Source organism: Sabethes cyaneus, chromosome 3, assembly GCF_943734655.1.
Source record: "Sabethes cyaneus chromosome 3, idSabCyanKW18_F2, whole genome shotgun sequence".
Lineage (NCBI taxonomy): Eukaryota > Metazoa > Arthropoda > Insecta > Diptera > Culicidae > Sabethes > Sabethes cyaneus.
Window position 1 is genome coordinate 38,037,607 of NC_071355.1, and position 18,318 is coordinate 38,055,924.

Below are 18,318 nucleotides of genomic sequence, written 5' to 3' on the forward strand. Positions count from 1 at the left end.
AACAAGACGACCAGGAGCGCAGCGAGCAAGATGGTTAGACCAGGTGGAGCGAGATCTGGCAGAGAGTCTCGGTGTCCGAGGAATCGGAGAGCGGTAGCCTTCAACCGAGTTACATGGAGAAACTTTGTTCAACAAGCTGTGTCTTACGGCAAGCCACCTAAGTAAGTAAGTATGAATCTGGAGCCTTCTAGCGACATTACTAAAGGAACAGTTCGAAATTGGAACTCGAAAATCTAGGCAGGAGTACAGGTGTACCCGGTTGATCTAAAAGGGAACATGGTCGTGGATTTTTTTGGAAAAATCGATATTTTTTTATTTTAGGTCTTTACTTTTATTTGTTTCGATATTAAATTTGTTCCGCGAGGCAGAGGAGTACTTGGTTTATAATTTACCCACTTTTACCCACTTCCCGTGGTCGAATCTTTACAACCAGTATCAAAATAAAATCGATTTTTGAACAGAATGTCGATTTTTCTGAGGTTGACTTAATTATTTGAATAAGTAAGTTGAGTTTCCCTGGCACTCACTACACAACTGAATGCAAAAATCAACCTAGTATTTGGAATTGGTGATATTACATTGATAGCATTGATTGATGCAACCCTAGAAAACTATAAAATCTGCAATCGGATCACTCACAATTCGCTTCAGTTATAAAGGCATTAAAAAACAGTACACTTCGTACTTATTTATACAACCGGAAAATAGTTCACTACTTACATTCAAATCCGGGCTCAGTCCACCGTGGCAGCAGAAAATTTTCTCATCGATAATGGCCGCAATCGGTAAGCAGTTGAAGCAATCGGTGAAGGTTTTCCACAGCTTGACATTGTACCTTCGCTTGCACTCGTCATAGAATCCTGAAAGCAGCGAACAGAAAGGAGCGTTTCATATAAAAGGAAGAAGAAAAAAAAACCTCCCAATTGCCGGTGGGTCGGTACAGTGTGTAGTTTCTCGCTCATTTACCGTATATCCTATTAATACTGGCACACTCGTGATTGCCCCGGAGTAGAAAGAAATTCTCTGGATATTTGATTTTGTACGCCAGCAGCAAGCAGATCGTCTCCAGGGACTGTTTGCCTCGGTCCACGTAGTCCCCCAGGAACAGATAGTTGGCCTCCGGCGGAAAGCCACCGTACTCGAACAGCCGCAGCAGGTCTGTGTACTGACCGTGGATGTCGCCTGCGCCGATGTGTATGGGAATAGAAGAAAACAACACATTAAATTCATGGACTCACGTCTAGTTCTAGTAGTATGTAGCTGCAAACTACGACAAGCTGCAAAAATAAAAGGGATCCTCTCCCGGAAGCTGTCCGCATTGTTTCAGTTCCGAGCGGCATGAAATCGTGCTTCTGGTTTAGTGAATTCATGTGTGTAAAAGCGTGCTGAGCTTTCTGGTCGCTTTTGTGCTACGCCACAATAAAGCTCTTTGTATTGAATGTATTTTTATATTTCTCTTCCACTGATCTTTAAGCAGTGTGGAAGATGTAGACGAAACGTTGAAGAGACGTTTTTGGAATTTTAGTACAATTTCTAGAATACCGATATTTCGAAAAAGCTTACCGCAAATCTTAAGTGGTGCCTCTAGTTCAAGCAGAATTGGCTGCTGTAGGAAGATTTCGCGTGACTTCAGACATAGTCCTCGGATTTCTTCTTCTGACATGGGAACTGGTTTTCCGGGTCGACATCCTCTGACTGTAGAAAGAAGAAAGGAGAAAAAAAAGATGTTATTACTAGGTTTTAAAGTTAAGTAGAAAGATATTGGTTCTTGTATCAACAAGTTGGTCGATAACAACACACAATGCCCATTCGCGCTAACCAACCAATGGTGTTTAATTGTTATTATTATTTGATTCCGTCACTTGTCAGTCTATCCAGCCACTTCAAGTGCAGTTCAGTTGTGAAGGGTTGGTTGGTTGGTTGACTGCTGCAGCGGCATCGGGGAACGTTACAGTGTCACCACAATTTGCCGCCCATAAATCGTGTCGTTTCCCCACATACGAAACGACAGAATCATATTGCCACACTTGGCTTTCAACTACGTTTATTTCGCACTCTCATATTTCTCTATCGCACTCACTCGTTTGTTGTTATTTGGATAGACCTCTTCCCACTTAGCAGCATTCACACACGAGTGTTTTGCCTGCTCGAGTTGGCGATGGACTCAAGTGCACGGTCGTATTTTGCTAATTTGAACCTATTGCCGGCGAAGGACTGGAAAGCCAGAGCAAACCGGCAGTGATAATTATTCACTTATTCGCCGACTTAACAAGTCTTATCTGTAAAAATTACGATGTTGTCTTGAAAACTGTATAGAAATTGAATATCTTAGAATTTATGAACTAAATTCAATTATCATTCAATCCATCTGAATTAAATTCGTTTCAATGACTGATTCGTTCGGTTGGCCGAACGAGGTTAAGAACGATGTTAGGAATTTCTTGAAAATTATCACTGGAAAAGCGTTTTCCAAAATAAAACAAAAACGAACAAAACCAACCGGTTGTCTCGGTTGATTAAGGCACAGCAGCCTCGAGCAAAAAACGAACGATTGTTGTGCATAAATAAATCGAGTGAAATACTAGATTACTCACAGTCACGTTTAGTTTGTGTAGGGGGAACTTTATTGTTATGTGACCTAGGGCGATCACTGCCGGAGAACTTCATATTCCATGAAATAACCACAAAATAATTATATTATTTTATTTGTATTCACTTTGCAAGTTGCTGGTCGACTGCTATTGGTGCAGATGCAGATTGAGTTTGATTTAATGCTGCCTTTTATTATTTTGTTTTAATAGTTTTCTTTTGAAAAATCGTTACATAAAATTTTGAGCTACAACCAGCGATAGTTGAAAGTGAATTCCATGATGAATTGCATAAAAATGGCACCAAAATTTTTTAATCCTCTAACGACTTTGGAAAACAGTATGATGAAGCTACTTATTATTTTTCATTGAAAGTATACTCAAAAGAAGCTCAAGTTTTGAATTTCATGCAAAAAAATTATCTGGACGCGCACCAGGATAACTCAATTTTTTTTGTTTTTTATGTCCCACGCTCTACACTACTTTTTTATATCAGATCACAGCATATAAATTACTCACAAAAAATTTTTGAGGTACATATATCACTTTCTTCTATTAGGAGAATAAAACAAAACTAGGTATAGACTACCTAATACAACGGGCCGCAATAGTTTAGTGAGTAAAACATCCGGGTACTAACCCGGAGAGTGGGTGCGAGCTCCACCGGCCAGTGCACATCTTAATATATTTTTGATCTATATCGAAATTTTTCATCTAATCTAATCATGCTTCGCATCAGACACTACTTCCCTTTCCAAAAAAAATCCTTTTGAAAGCTTGAACTGCCCACTTATGATTCTATACACTAAACGGAGACACATTTTGACAGCTTGTTCCTTTCGATCGATAGTCAAACGCTCCATATACCTATTTATAACGCGGATTACCGTTTATTGTACTGCTTCTCGCTTTCTGCTAAGCTGCACGTTGAGGGAAATCTGAATTTTCAAGGTACGTGGGTAAACTTTGTTTGCAGGACACCATTAAAAGTACGGAGGTCTTAGGTTGCTTCCCTGTGGTACACCACGAATGATGCGAAATAATGTTGATTTCGACTTTGAATGAATTTTGAATGCAGTTGGCCTGTTTTTGAGCGATAACTGCCCATATGATAAAGGTTTAAAAAAAACTGTAGTTCAGAAGAAATGGCCGGCATTTGGCAAACGAATTTTTACAGAAGTATTAACGAGGAGAAGTAGTTCATTTGCGTCGAGTAGATAAATTAACAAGGCATAACATCGCTTAATTCTATCCTGTATCCTGGTATGTAATTTGAGACAGTTATCAGAGTTCTTCATTGGCGAGTACCAAGCTGGTTTTCGCGAAGGTCGCTCCACGATGGATCAGATGTCTATCGTACTTAACTACTGATCAAGAAGTTAACCTGATTTTTCTAAGCATAATGCCACTAGTTTGGCAAAAAGGAACGCATTACGAACTTAGATCCCCTCTAGAGGACACTATAAAATAAAAAAATTAAATTAAAATATTTCATTGCTTTTTTCTGCCATTTTCTTCATCTATCGAAAAGATTATTGTTATAAATGTTGGCGATTCGAACCCAACTATTCTCTTAGACCCTCAAAATTCGCCGATATTGCGTAACTCGCTTCAACCGATCGTTTCTTTTTTATCGCATTCACACCACTGCGCATTCAGTTTCACCCCGTCCGTTTAGTGGTGGAATACGAACGTTATGCATAATATAGTTCGCGCAGTCATACCTCTGATTGTACAGTAAAACGAAGGCGTTCTGATCTTCATTTTTTACATTTTCGTTTCGATCGAGTTTCCTTTACCGTTTAGAGCAGCTAATGACTGCAGAACAGTCAATTGATTGCGCTATCGTATGATTCAATACTGCAAAAAACAATCTCTAGATGTGCATGGAAGAAACCGGTCGGACGACACAAATGAACATTTTGCGAAGCGTCAGACCGATGCCGGGCGACAAACTTTTACTTTTAGAGAAACGAAAAAATACGTCACCTTTTGCTTCCAGTCTGTTTGTAGTTTACACTCTTCAATATGAACGCAAAGCGGAAGAATGATTGTTGGCATCTCTTGAGAGTTCACATGGATTGTATGCTGCAGTCTTCTCAAGCAGCAGGTTGACTGCATTCAAAAAACAGTCGAATGATCGTTTTTGAAGCGCACGTTGAATGCAGGAATCGTACGCAGTCACAGTCAACTTGCGAATTCTTTTCACCCTTAACCATAACCTCTGCATAAGAGTGCAATGTCGCTCAGTCTCCAGTCACAAATTGTGCCATCCTAGGCATACTATAAAACAACTAGACGCCTCTCTACTGTGTTTTATTCAAACATGGTTTCATCCTCTTAAGTTGATGATGCGTTGCGCAACGTTCCTGAAAGCAATTGGGACCTTGGCCCTTTGTTATTTTCTCTTTCCGATGCTGAAGCTGACCCTTCAAAGTCAGTGGTACTTAAAAGATGTGCTAAAGCTCTACGTAAACCGTTGCAAAAGATTCATAATATGTCATTAGAACAAAACAAGTTTCTGGAGTGTGGATATAATTCTAATTCTTCTTTCTAATCTGAAAGAACGGGGATAAACGTGACATAGCAAACTACCGTGGTTCCGGGTCGAAACTATTGAAGGTTCCTGTGAGAAAACTGCTGTTTAGTAAAGTGAAATCATACATTTTTATTGACTTTTTCTCCAAACGCTCAATTAACACGAACCTTCTGCTCTATTCATTTTGCTTTCGGCATTGTAGACACTGTTCAAGCTAATGCCATTTACACGGATATAAAAGCTGCCTTTGAGCGTATCGACAACCACATTCTACTTCGAAAACTGAATCACTTAGCAGCTCCACAAGGAAGTCAATTAGGACAGTCATTATTCTTTATATTTTTGAACGACGTTTGTTTTGCGATACCTCCTGGTGGCAAGCTGTTATATGCTGGTGATTTAAAAATATTCTTCGATCTGATGAAGACTGCAAACAACTACAAGATTTTATTAACTTGTTTACAGATTAGTGGTGCCGCTGGATCAATCTTATCCACCAACGTTTTCAAATGCCAGTCATCACAGTAATTTGTTATTTGTTATTTGTCAACGATTTTCGTGACCCATATTGCTTGTTCGGTCATCCCGAATCGAAGGTGGGCAACACAGATTCATCAGATCGATCAAAACACCGCTGCACAGCGTTCCAAAAAGGCGAAAAGCGGAACTTTTTTCCTAGTGTCTTTTGCTTTCATTTTATCATTTATGGTATTCAGTATTTTTGTTCGTATGAGTATCCCCCTTGATGTAAAACTGTCAAAAGTTAATCATTGCTTACTATAATGAAAATAAAAAAAATTACTTTTTTGTGTTAGGAAATATAGACATAGTTTCTTCGGCTAAGTTGTAAATATTGTAAAAACAAGCAACTTTGCTGAAGAAATAAAATTTGTATCTTTATCGAGTACTAAACTATGGGGCATATTCTTTGGAATTTCTTTAAAAATTACTTTTTCAGTCTTAGCTTTTGTTAGTTGCATTTGACAAGAATACAATGTTCTAGGCGATTATCGCAGCTCTCAAAACACACGTTTTTGCAGAAGACCGCAAGTCTCTGGGACTTTTACTTTCTAAGTTATCATATATTCAAGCATTAAATTTCCATAGCTTTACGAGCCCATGTGGTAAAACGGGGCAAGCGGATTTATGAAATCAGCACTTCATCTTAAAGCTTAAGTCGAGTACTATAAACTTGTGTGAGTTCTGCTTGTTCCCAAGCACCCAAATGAGAGTACGGCAAGCATACGCTTTATGTGTTTCGCGTCAGGGATGGTTCGATCACTTTGACTCAATTTTGATTCATTTGACAGTACCGTCTTAACGGGGCCACTTTGTCATATAGTTATGTATGGGACATTTATAGAACAGGTTATTATCTATAATTTTGCTGAATAAAGTTTTGCTGTAACTTTTGTAGTTACGGCGCTACAATGCTAGTATCTTGTTAGTGACTAAATGAACGTTCCTTTAGTCACTGATGAGTTACTAGCATTGTAGCGCCGTAACTACAAAAGATATAGCAAAACTATGTTCACAAAAATTGTAGATTAGAACTAGTTCTACAAATGTCCCATATATAATATTTTCATATTTGGCTCGGCTGAGACGGTACTGTCAAATGAATCAAAAATTGAGTCCAAGTGATCTAACCATCCCTGTTTCGCGTTCGCTAAAGGCACGATGCACGTCCTTTTTTTGGCATTAGTAGATAGACACATGGTTTCTTCGGCAATGTTATGGAAAATATAAAGGCAAACAACTTTGCTAAAGAAATGACATTTCTATATTTATCCAGTGCAGAACTATAAAGCATTTTCCTTGGAAATTCTTTAAAAATTAGTTTTTCATACTTAGCTTATGTTGGTTGCATTTTACAGGAATATATGATTCTAAGCGAAAATTGGAGGACTCAAAATACACGTTTTTGTAGAAGATTGCAAACCTCTAGGACCTTTCCTTACAAAGTTATCGCTTTTGGCTCATTTAGTTAAGGAAAATTAAAGCTTAAATAAGCGATAACTTTGTAAGGAAAGTGCCTAGAGATTTGCAACTTTCTGCAAAAACATGTTTTTTTAAGTCTTTTAATAATCGCCTAGAACCATGTACTTTTGTAAAATGCAACTAACATACACTAACAAGGAAACATCACTATCGGTCACAGGCTTAGAGCTTAACCATATACACCATAGTGTAGTCCTGTCGATTCAAAACATCACTGCACTGCTCGTATACGTGTAGCCTATGGAACTTTTTTGAGAAAACTTAACTTGAAATTTGTATGGGAAAATGACTCAATGGAGGCGCATGGTACATGAATATCCTACATACAGCCTCAAGTAACAGAACAAAAAGAAAATTATATTGATTGGAAAAGGATGATTTTATTATGCAATAAGCGTTTCTAAAATCACTTTTTTGTCCACCTGGAAGTGTTATTAAACTTTTCTCCTCGTTACGCTACACTTTCCATGTTATTTTATACCGCACTTTGCACTAAACGGGACTCCGTAGTTTGAAAGTGAGACTGCACAAAACTGTGACTAAATTGCGACATACTGAAGTCACTGTCGTAAGAAAGATACAGAGCAACAACAGCATTTGGTATTAGGGTAAATAATCCAGATTTGGCTGGCAGGCACAATATCAATTTAAATAATCTCGGACTCTGAAGCATTAGTTGTATTTGTAATGATTCGGAGTTTATCGCCGCAATCTAAACTAGGAAGCTCATATTTTACAACACCTTTCTATCCCGATGTTCGAGCACATCATTAAAGCAGTAATGTAGCTCACAATGACAACATCTCGAAAAGCAAAAAAATCGTGCAAGATTCTTTTTCCTCAACCACGACGAATCTTCTTTCATTTACTACCTTTTCAACTATCATCTAGGGTCTAGGCGGCGAACTGATTAAAAGAGAGTCCTGCCTCAAGGACTTGGGAGTTCTCCTTGGCTCACAGCTCACTTACAAGCAGCACATCATCTACATCGTTGCTAAAGCATCCCGCAGTCTTGGCCTAATCATGAGAACTGCGAAAAGCTTCAACGATATGCATTGCTTGAAGAATTCGTACTGCGTGCTTGTCCATTGGACGCTGGAATATAGCTCGGCGGATTGGAATCCCCATTATCTCTACGGCGTTGAACGGTTAGAGAAAATATAACGCGAATTCATTCGATTCGCTCTCCGTCGCCTGTCATGGAAGCATCCGCTCCAGTTTCCAAGATACGAAGTTTGCCTGATGCTAATTGGACTGGATACCCTAGCAACCAGGAGAAATCTGTGCCGAGCAATCCTTGTAGCTGATATCCTGATGGCGAGGGCCGATTGCCCATGGCTTTTCAACCATATTAGTCGACGAGCTTAACCACGATCTCTTCTTAGCAGAATGTCTAACTAATCTAATCCTCTAAGTACCGTTACGAAAGAAAAATTATACACCAAATGGGGTCATCGGCGGGCTCTAACGAGTTTTCAGCCAAGTGTCAGCTTGGTTCGACTTTTACCTAATTCGTAGGACTATTTGTGGGAACACCGAAAACCGTTCGTAGCAATGGGCTTATCTTGACAAATAATTAGTGAAACACAAACGAACTTTGTTTCTTGCTGTTTTATGCAACATGATACGTAACAAAGAAAAAATAAAGAAGAAAGCTTTATTCGGTTATCTAGCAGCAAACGTATTGTAAACATTATTGAAAGTTTGCCAACAGAGAAGTTTGCCCCAATTATGCCACAGTATCTACTTAAATAGAGAGAAAATTTCATCCTGCATCGTAAACGGATAACTTGTAACGCAATTAACAAATTATTAGTAAAAGACAAGTTTAATAACGCTTCCAGGTCGACAAAAAAGTGATTTTGGAAACGCTTGTTGTATAATAAAATCATCCTTTTCCAATCAATATTCTTTTCTTTTGTTCTGTTACTTGAGGGTGTAGGGTCGTTTGGAGTGATTTGGACACCTGGGGTAAAATGGACAGGCGCTTTATCTCGGAAACTAGCAGTTTCTCTGCATTCACACTATTCTCAACTTCTTCCTTATCTTCTTACATCATTATTAACGTAAAAAAATGGGCCTAACTTTGACAGGTGTTGCCAAATGTAAATGTAAACAAAACAACTGCCTAAAACGACACCAAATGTAATTTTGATGCTCTAGGTTTTAAGGTTTTTCCAGTGATTTAACAAACTTTTCAAATTATTGTGCAGTGCAGTTCTGTTTGGCTACATAAGAGAAACTGTTTGATAGAAGATTATTGCTAGATTGGATAAAAATAAATCCAATTTTTTAAACTAATATTGTTGTATGCTGTGTGGGGTGAAATGGACAGTTTTTTTGGGGTGAAATGGTCCAGTTGATTTTAACCCTTTATAAGGCCGTGGCAATTATTTTGCCACTAACGAAAAATATTTGTTTTGCGTCTATAATGACATCAATATAATTATAGAAGCAAAATAAAAAATGTTTGTTGGTGGCAATATTGTTGCCACTGCCTTATAAAGGGTTAAACCATTTCTTCGGTCTCATTAATTCTAGATACCGTAAAAGTACAAAAAAGATGTGCATGTGATGTTAAAACAAGAATCCACCGAAAAGATCATTATAGACAATCAAGAATGGGTTTTGAGTATTTGAGAGTATTTGCAATGCCGCCAATCGCCAAAGGGAACATTCGCAACAAAAGTCAGGGATTTTAATAATCGGGTTTCGATGTGTTTGAGAACTAACTGAACGAAATATTTCTCTGGTCATTTCCCTCATACTCAGATTCATATTGAAATTTGTGATTTTTGAGGCACTCGGGGATAATCCCTGAATGTCTATGGTTGTACAAAATGCAATGTCAGATTCATTTTGTTATCGTAACTATTTTATCCCAATCGATATGCCGAACTATCATTATATCTTCAGCTTTAGGTTTGACCACCCTCTATGAGCCACCAGGAACTAATGCAGGAGCACTTGCATGTGACAAACGTCGAATAAGGCTTTAAATAAGATCTAGATTCTTCGAAGTAAGGTTTTGTTTACTTGCGAAAAAACTAAAGTCATATTGGTATAACTTATGAACTGGCTCTCTTCAACTCAGATAGACGGAATTGAGTTCGAAACACTATTACTAGTTAATGTGTGTTCCTAAGCTGTCTGCTATGAGCCTCAGTATGTTATTTCGTTAAAAACAACCGTTTTTTACACATTGTCCATTTCACCCCAGTGGCTGTTCATATCACCCCAAACAATATTTTGATGGCAAAAAATCATTATTTTTATTTTAACCTATTTTAGCAAAACTAAACTAGATACAATTGTTAAACTCCGCTGGTAAACAGAAAACAAGTAAATCTCAGTATACGATTCAACTTTTTTGAGTTTTGATGCATAGATTTTGGGATAATAGGTAATTTGCTTAGGGTGTCCAAATTCCCCCAAATTACTCTATGTAGGATATTCATGTACCATGCGCCTCCATTGAGTCATTTTCCCATACAAATTTCAAGTTCAGTTTTCTCAAAAAAGTTCCATAGGCTACACGTATACGAGCAGTGCAGTGATGTTCTGGATCGACAGGACTACACTATGGTGTATATGGTTAAGCTCTAAGCCTGTGACCGATAGTGATGTTTCCTTGTAAGTCTGAAAAACTTATTTTTAAAGAATTTCCAAAGAGAATGCTCCATAACTCTGCACTCGATAGAGATAGAAATGTCATTTCTTTAGCAAAATTTTTTACCTTTATATTTTCTATAACTTTGCTGAAAAAACCATGTGTCTAACTACGAACACAAGAAAATGGACGTGTATCGAGCCTTTGGCGAACGCGAAAAGCATAAAACGTATGCTTGCCGCACTCTCATTTGGGTGGTTAAGGACAAGTGGAATCCGTACAAGTTTATAGTAGTCGACTTAAGCTTTAATATGAAACGCTGATTTCATAAATCCGCTTGCCCCATTTTACCCCATAGGCTCGTGAAGCTGTGGAAATTTACTACACTTCATACACTTCATGTAGACCATTAAAGGTCAGATGAATAGCAAAATAAAATAAATAAATATATAAATTTAAAGCTTGAATATGCGATAACTCAGCAAGTATAGGTCCAAGTGATTTGCGGTTTTCTTCAAAAACGTGTATTTTGAGAGCTTCGATAATTGCTTAGAACATTGTACTTTTGTAAAACGCAACTAAGAAAAACTAAGTATGAAAAACCAATTTTTAAAGAAGTTTTAAAGAATATGCTCTATAGTTCAGCACTCGATAAAGATAAAAAAAAATTCTTTAGCAAAGTTGCTTGTTTTTACAATATTTACAACTTTGCCGAAGATACTATGTCTAGAAAAAAACGATGACTAACTTTTGGCAGTTTTAGATTAAGGGGGATATTCATACGCACAAAAGTGCTGAAGACAATAAATGATAAAATGAAAACAAAAGACACTAGGAAAGGAGGTCAAATCTGAGGAAGACATGAAGAAAAAGTGGGTTTTCTTACGGAAGGAGCTGCAGCCAGATGTTGTACAGAACCTTAAGAGTGGAGTTAAGCATAAGGTGCGAGCATACGGTTATGGTATTGAAGTTGAATGAAATAAATATGCCAAAAGCTTACTAATGGGTTTGAAAAGGATCGGTCAATTAGGTAATTTTCTACAGCGTTTCTTCCATGGTGCAATTTGATGTGGGACACTCTTTATTTGTCTCAACTTAACGGGAAATGAGAAGTCATTAACTTTTTATCAGAAAACCCAATTTCGGAAGCAGTTTTTGAGCCCAAAACAGGGGTTCTATTTTTAAAAATATAATCACTGCATTCTTCTTGCCTATCGGGACACGGAGATATATTTTCATGTACAGAATTTTTGTTTCAAACAAAAAAAAAAGCTTTTGAAATTTACAGAATCAACCTAATCTAATCTAATCTAATGGAAAGACTAACGTTACAAAAATTTGCAGAATTACTCAGTATATTAAAACAAACATTTCATCAAATGATCATTTATCGTTAGAATCTGACGAGTTAAGAAATGTTTTTGAAGAAATTATATCTTCACCAGTGCTATGGTGAAATTGTTTACATTCATCGGAAGACACTTTTAGGAAATAACATCATAACAGCAAAAACACGAGCAACAGTCGTTAAAAGTTCTCTTTAATGTCCAACTTGCGTTGCCCCATAACAACAGACGCGTTTGCTTGCGTTCAAGACGGCAACAATTTCATTTTGCGAAAAGGCGAAAACAAACTCATCGGTTGTAGATCATTCACCGAACGCGGACTACGTCATCCAATTACAATCACTTAATTTACTTTGTTATCTTGAACCTGACATTGAAAGGAAAAGCATCAGGTGCAGCGAAAGTAAGATATTGATTGAACACGGCACGCACGCACGCACGTACGCACACATACATACACACGAATTGAATCGACAGACAGGTAGTAGGTAGTAGACAGTAGCGCGTTCGTGTTTGGATTATTGCAATTATTTTCGATGCGATAACAGCGACGCGAAATGGCGAACATGATGAATGACTGTGTTTATGATCCTGGCCGTGCAGTAATATGTCATACTAAATTGGCATTTGGTGCTAATTTGTCGCGTTGAAAAATATACATTAATCATCTAGGCGTTGTTATATAGCATGCATGTTTGAAGTAAAAATTGATTCGTGAAATTGTTTTTTTTTTAATGTGAAAAGCTTCTCGAAACCGTTCGATAGGAAATAAATGGCAGAAAACTACCATCATCAAAGTAAATCAGTCCCCTTCACAACCTTGACCTAGTCTACTACCGATATCGAGCCGATTATACACGTATATATGTACACATCACATCAGAAACTCATCAAGACACTTTATTCTGTTGGCTGTGAAATATATATCCCATATATTATCGTGAGCGGCGGTGGGAGGCTCAGGCTGTAGGATGAATGCTCCGTTGTTTGACAGTTTATTCACGATAGCAGACTTTCGTGCTGCCATCGCTCACTCAGCGTTAGCAGATGTGCGTGGCATCAAATACGTTCCACCCTGTCGCAAGCAGGCCCCCGACAAAGTTTCGCTTTCCGCCGTATGATTGCCCATTCAAGCGGTTTTTTTTTTTGCATTTTGACGGTACACCATTACTGAGGAGGCAAAATTAAGCATATTGAAAGGCAGATGCAATACCCAGCAGTCAGTCAGTTGATTTGGCTGTGTTTTTGGTTTGCTGACATTTACAATGATTTACTCACCCCGACTGATGCGACAATTTGCAAAAAATTGATTCGGTAATTTTAATAAAATCTGATGATACATCTGAAAAGGAAGAACTTTTTTTGCCACCACATTGATTGGAATTTCAACTACAACCTGCACCGGCAAACTCTAGAAATGCGAGCAAATTTTCTGATTTGCTAAGTTCAAAGCTACTGGGAAGCACAGCACAAACGGCAACACAGCAGGGTTTGAATGGCGTCGACACCTAATTGAAGGATCGCACTATGCACCTTCGAACTTCGAACAAACTCAGTCACCGGCAACACTCAAGCCGCCACCATCCACCCACCCACTTAGCGTGTGTAGCCAACCAAACCGTAAACATGAATCGAATCATAATCCAGAAGCAGCATATGCTGGTAGCGCAGTTCACATCATAGTTACTCCCCCCGGCAGGACGACAAACTACCGCGCGCCCGGTTATAAGGTGGGATGCTATAAATAAATCGTTTGGGTACATGGCGAGCAGGATGAGAAACCGGAGGGCGTAGGGTGTGTGGGTTCGGGTCGGGGTTATTGTCAACTACTGCGCGGCATTAAATATTGATAAGAAGGGGGTAGAATTGGAGTGACGGAATTACACTGCACTGCTCGGTCTGGTAGCAGACTCGGTGGGCGGTATCTCGGAGCGATTGGTGCATTATTTGATGGACTCCTTCACTCTCCGGTGGGAATATCGAGTTGAACTATCACGGGGGAGTGTAAGTTGTTGTTTTATAAAGCGCATTGGCGATTAAACCACGTGACATGGCGATGGCTTAAATTACGATAGACGTACGTATCAGCGCGGTGTCGGTTTGGGAGCTCCGTGTTGTGAATAATTTATGCCATTATCGGTCAACTGTTTTGATTGATCTGCGAGAGTGCAATTGATGCAATGTGTGTAATAATTTTTAGACGTACCTCTAACATACCTGTCTCTATTTGCGATGTAACAATTTACTGCTTCAAAGTTATGGACTGACTAAATAAATGCCACATACAGTTGATGATTTCCGTTTGTTCAGTAGGCCCCAGTCTAACTTTCAATTAGTCTCGATGAAATAGCTTACTTATTTCCACCTGTGAGCGCCGTAACTGAACACTCCCACAAAGTTGAGCTGAGTATGTAAGTTCAATACATGGCTGCCATGTTTCAATCAGCGAGAAAAAATATGTAACGCTCACTATTTGATAATTTCTGTAATTAGTACGCACTAATGGAAGTATAAAATAGATGCCAGGCACTTGCTAGACAACATTTTTTCGTTATTTCCCGCAACCTATAGAGCCTATAGAATAAATAAAAAAAAACAACACGAAGTTAAATGCAATGCTCGTTCCAATTAATGGCATTGTCAGAGCTCGGACGAGGGAGCAGTCCGGCCTGACTGCACTGATGAAGCTCTAGCCCATCGTGAACCAGTTAGTCTCAGCTCTCAGGTTGGAGTTCGCATGATGAACAATAGTTCGGTTATTTCTCGGATTTGGAGTCCCTCCTCTCGGAATTTTGCTTGAACTAATTTTGCTCACACCCGCACACAGTGTTGTCGAATCGCAAAAACGCGATCGTTAGGTTTTGCGTGAAAAATGCGTAATTTTTGAAGGGTAATGTATATATGCACACGGATAGAAATTCAATCTCCAAAATAAGCTAAATGACTCATAATTTCAGGATTTTAGCTTATGTTTTATGAAAATATACCATGAATAATATTCAAGATTTCACGACCTTCCACAACAATATAACACAAGATCATGAATTATTACCCGAATGTTTTACTAACTAAACTACTGCCGCCCGTTATATTAGGTAGTGTAATACCTAGTTCTGTTTTATTCTTCAATTCGCAATCGCACCACACATTTCTCTTGCGACGATATTATTTTAGTATGACTGCCCTTTGTTTCTACTGCCGAGAAGATAGACTGTTATCTACTCGGTCAATACGATAGAAACAGGCAGTGCGTTGCCGACAGTCGCTCCAGCAAGTCTTCGTGTGATTAAAGACCACGGGGAAAAAATATTTCACTTCAACCAGTAAATCATTCTTCGCATCAAACACTTCTGCCCTTTCCAAAAAAAAATAACTTACGTCATGACAGCGCGTATAGTCATATACAAGTAAATAAAAAAAAACAACACCATTGGTCGTAAGCGTTTTCTTATGGACGTAATCAACACGGAAGCGAAAATAAATTCACCGAAATTTTAAGAAAACATCCTACCATTTCATGAGTTGTTCTTTGAGAAAAATCGTCGAGAATCGAAAAAAAAACGTTTTGCGGATCAGCAACCAGACTGAAAGCAGGCACATCCGAATGCTTAATAGGGTACACCCTTTGCAGATAATTTTCGTATTTTGTATATACATCATTTCGAAAGAAAATACAAAAGAATATGATGATCAAAACAATTGAAGCAGATAATATTTACTGAAGTTTTTGGAGCGTCTTGGTAGAATACGAAACCTAAAATTAAATAAGAAGAAAACTTATCCAATTTAATTCTACTATGTATATTTTATTCACGACAGATACGTATTTCGCCTACGACTTGCAGGCTTCCCTTTTGTCCAATGCTGAAGGTACATGGGTCGAATCAAGCTATAATCTGAGATTATAACTGGATTCGAACCCACAATACCCGCTAGGGCATGTGGCTCGCTGGTACTTGTACCTTTGAACCATAGAGGCGCTGGACAAAAGGAGACTGCAAACCTCACTTATTAAGAAAGCGACGCGTCTGGTTGGGTTTTAGACACAAATTGTGCCTCTTCCTCCGTCTATTGTAGATAACCAGCGACCGAGAAGTTTAAATCTAACTAGTTTTTACTGGCAGGAAGACGACACTATGCAGGCCCTTACGACTTGCAAGGTACTACACGTGACGTTGTTCGTCTATCAGCGTGTTAGCCGCGATTCTCAGCGCGGGTTTTCGGGAAAAGGCCCTGTTCTTATGAAATAGACTAATCTCATGTTTTTAGTCTTGACCTTGAAATGCGGTCATAAATATATATTAATATTTTTTTTATGAAACGGCGGTTCTACAATTGACGAAGGAACGGTAGGGGAAAAGAAATGAATTTTTTTGGTGAAGGAGAGGAAAGAGCGGAAAGGTGAGGAGGGGGGGTATTGGTAGCTACGCTTAACATGTTAAAATATTAGAGAATAACTAATTTTGCATTGTGTGTCATAAATATCGCTGATATTTTCAATAATTTGTGTTGGATAGGACGGGAACAGGCAATTACGACGAAGCAGCAACATACCCTATACCACAATTGATCCAAATGATGGTCGCATCCGCATCCAATTCTTCCGACAAAAAAGTGCCCTAAAGCTGACCACTTCTCTACTTTTAGACTTTGATCGTACACCCTTACTTTTCTGTAAGACATAGTTCTACAAAAATCAAGACATTTTTTAAATTCTTTCTGACGTTTCGATTTTGTATTTAAGTCTTCTTCGTGGAATAATTTATTTTTTAAGGATTGAACATTGTCGTAATATTCCTTGAAAAAGCCTTAAATACAAAGTAGAAACGTCGGGAAGAAATTAAAAACTGTTCTGATTTTCATGGCAGAGTGTACAGCCAGATAAAAAGCAAAAAATCAAGAATAAAAAGCTACCAATCGGTAGGATATATTTTATACATAGCTTAGTCCTACATCAAAACTGATCTTGATCCTAGATTGATAGAACATTAGACAAAATTGTGTAGAAATAACAAAAGTTTAAAGGGCACTAATAGAGGTTATAGTTTGGAGCTTTTATCCACCTAATCCACAATTTCTTGTACTCAGTATGATTGTCCTCTCGAGATTATGATTGGATAAATTTTCAGACGAATCCAAAGGTTTACAACAGGATATCTTTCTGTCTTAGTGGCTCTAAGTCAACCTGGTGTTACTTTCCGAATTAGCACGACTGCCAAACAAAACACAGACAATAGTCTTCACACTGAGGGTCGACAACTTCCTTTTCACCCCCTCGATAATAATAAGGATAGACATAAAAAATTAACAGAGTAGTAACATTGCTTCCCTGTCAGTAAATGCCTAAAGAAACTAAGAGACCAAATGAGACTAATTCGTCACAAATTTTTCAAAAGCGTTTAACTGTAAAAATGTAAACAAACCAAGTGAGGGTTGCTTTTCCCTCGCTAAACCAGCTGAGAAAAGCTCTCACTCGGTTTGTTTACATTTTGCAGTTACGTCCTTTTGGAAAGCTGGTACCGAATTCAAGTATTTCTAAAAGAAAATGTTTATGTTGAAATATTTCGTAAACAAAACAAGGGGGTGGTCGCCAGTTTGATCCTTAGGCAGGTGACGTTAGCAGTAGTTTATTCACGGCCTTTTCCACCATTCCCCGTACTAAAATCTTTATTATCAACGATGAAGCATCTTACGAGAGGTAGTTAGTTGAGTGGTACTGGCTTAAGGAACATAATGAGGTCTTTCGTCGTCCAATGGCAGTTAAACTGTTTCTATATCCTAACTATAGGAACGGTAGAGGTTCTAATAGACACAGGGTATGGTAGAAGGAAGCAATGAAGACAAAGGTATTTTATAGTATTTCTAGAGTGGGACACGATGTGAAGGCCTAAATCGGGAAATTACGTAGGGGAACCTCCCTTGAAGACACAATTACTAGATTCGTGGTCCATTTCAAACTGTATATTCCGCGGGTTGGAATAGTGTTTAGTGGAAGCCAATTACAACCGGTTTCGAATCCTACTTTTCCTTTAGGCCACATGATTAACCGGTACGGCGTAATCCTTGTACCAGCGAGCATATATAATCTCTTTAACCTTTAAATAACATGGCGGAACGGAGTTCAATTCAGTCGCAGTGCTTAGTTCGGTCATTGCCCCTCCCAAACACTATGGAGACTGGACAGACTTTCGACCCTAGACCCCACCATGATTCCAAGATTAGATTACATAAATA

At 38.4% G+C, this 18,318-nt stretch overlaps 1 protein-coding gene across 6 annotated transcripts in view; it reads right to left on the minus strand.

The window, feature by feature from the left end:
- Nucleotides 1-18,318, minus strand: part of LOC128744326 (serine/threonine-protein phosphatase PP1-beta catalytic subunit) — a 148,213-nt gene that overhangs the window by 9,608 nt on the left and 120,287 nt on the right. For all 6 annotated transcript variants that reach the window (XM_053841231.1, XM_053841226.1, XM_053841229.1 and 3 more), the window contains exons 3-5: nt 1,564-1,695; nt 967-1,182; nt 721-860 (exon numbers count right to left, since the gene is read on the minus strand). In XM_053841231.1, coding sequence (XP_053697206.1) covers nt 721-860; nt 967-1,182; nt 1,564-1,695 — 488 coding nt within the window. The remainder of the gene's footprint in view (nt 1-720; nt 861-966; nt 1,183-1,563; nt 1,696-18,318) is intronic.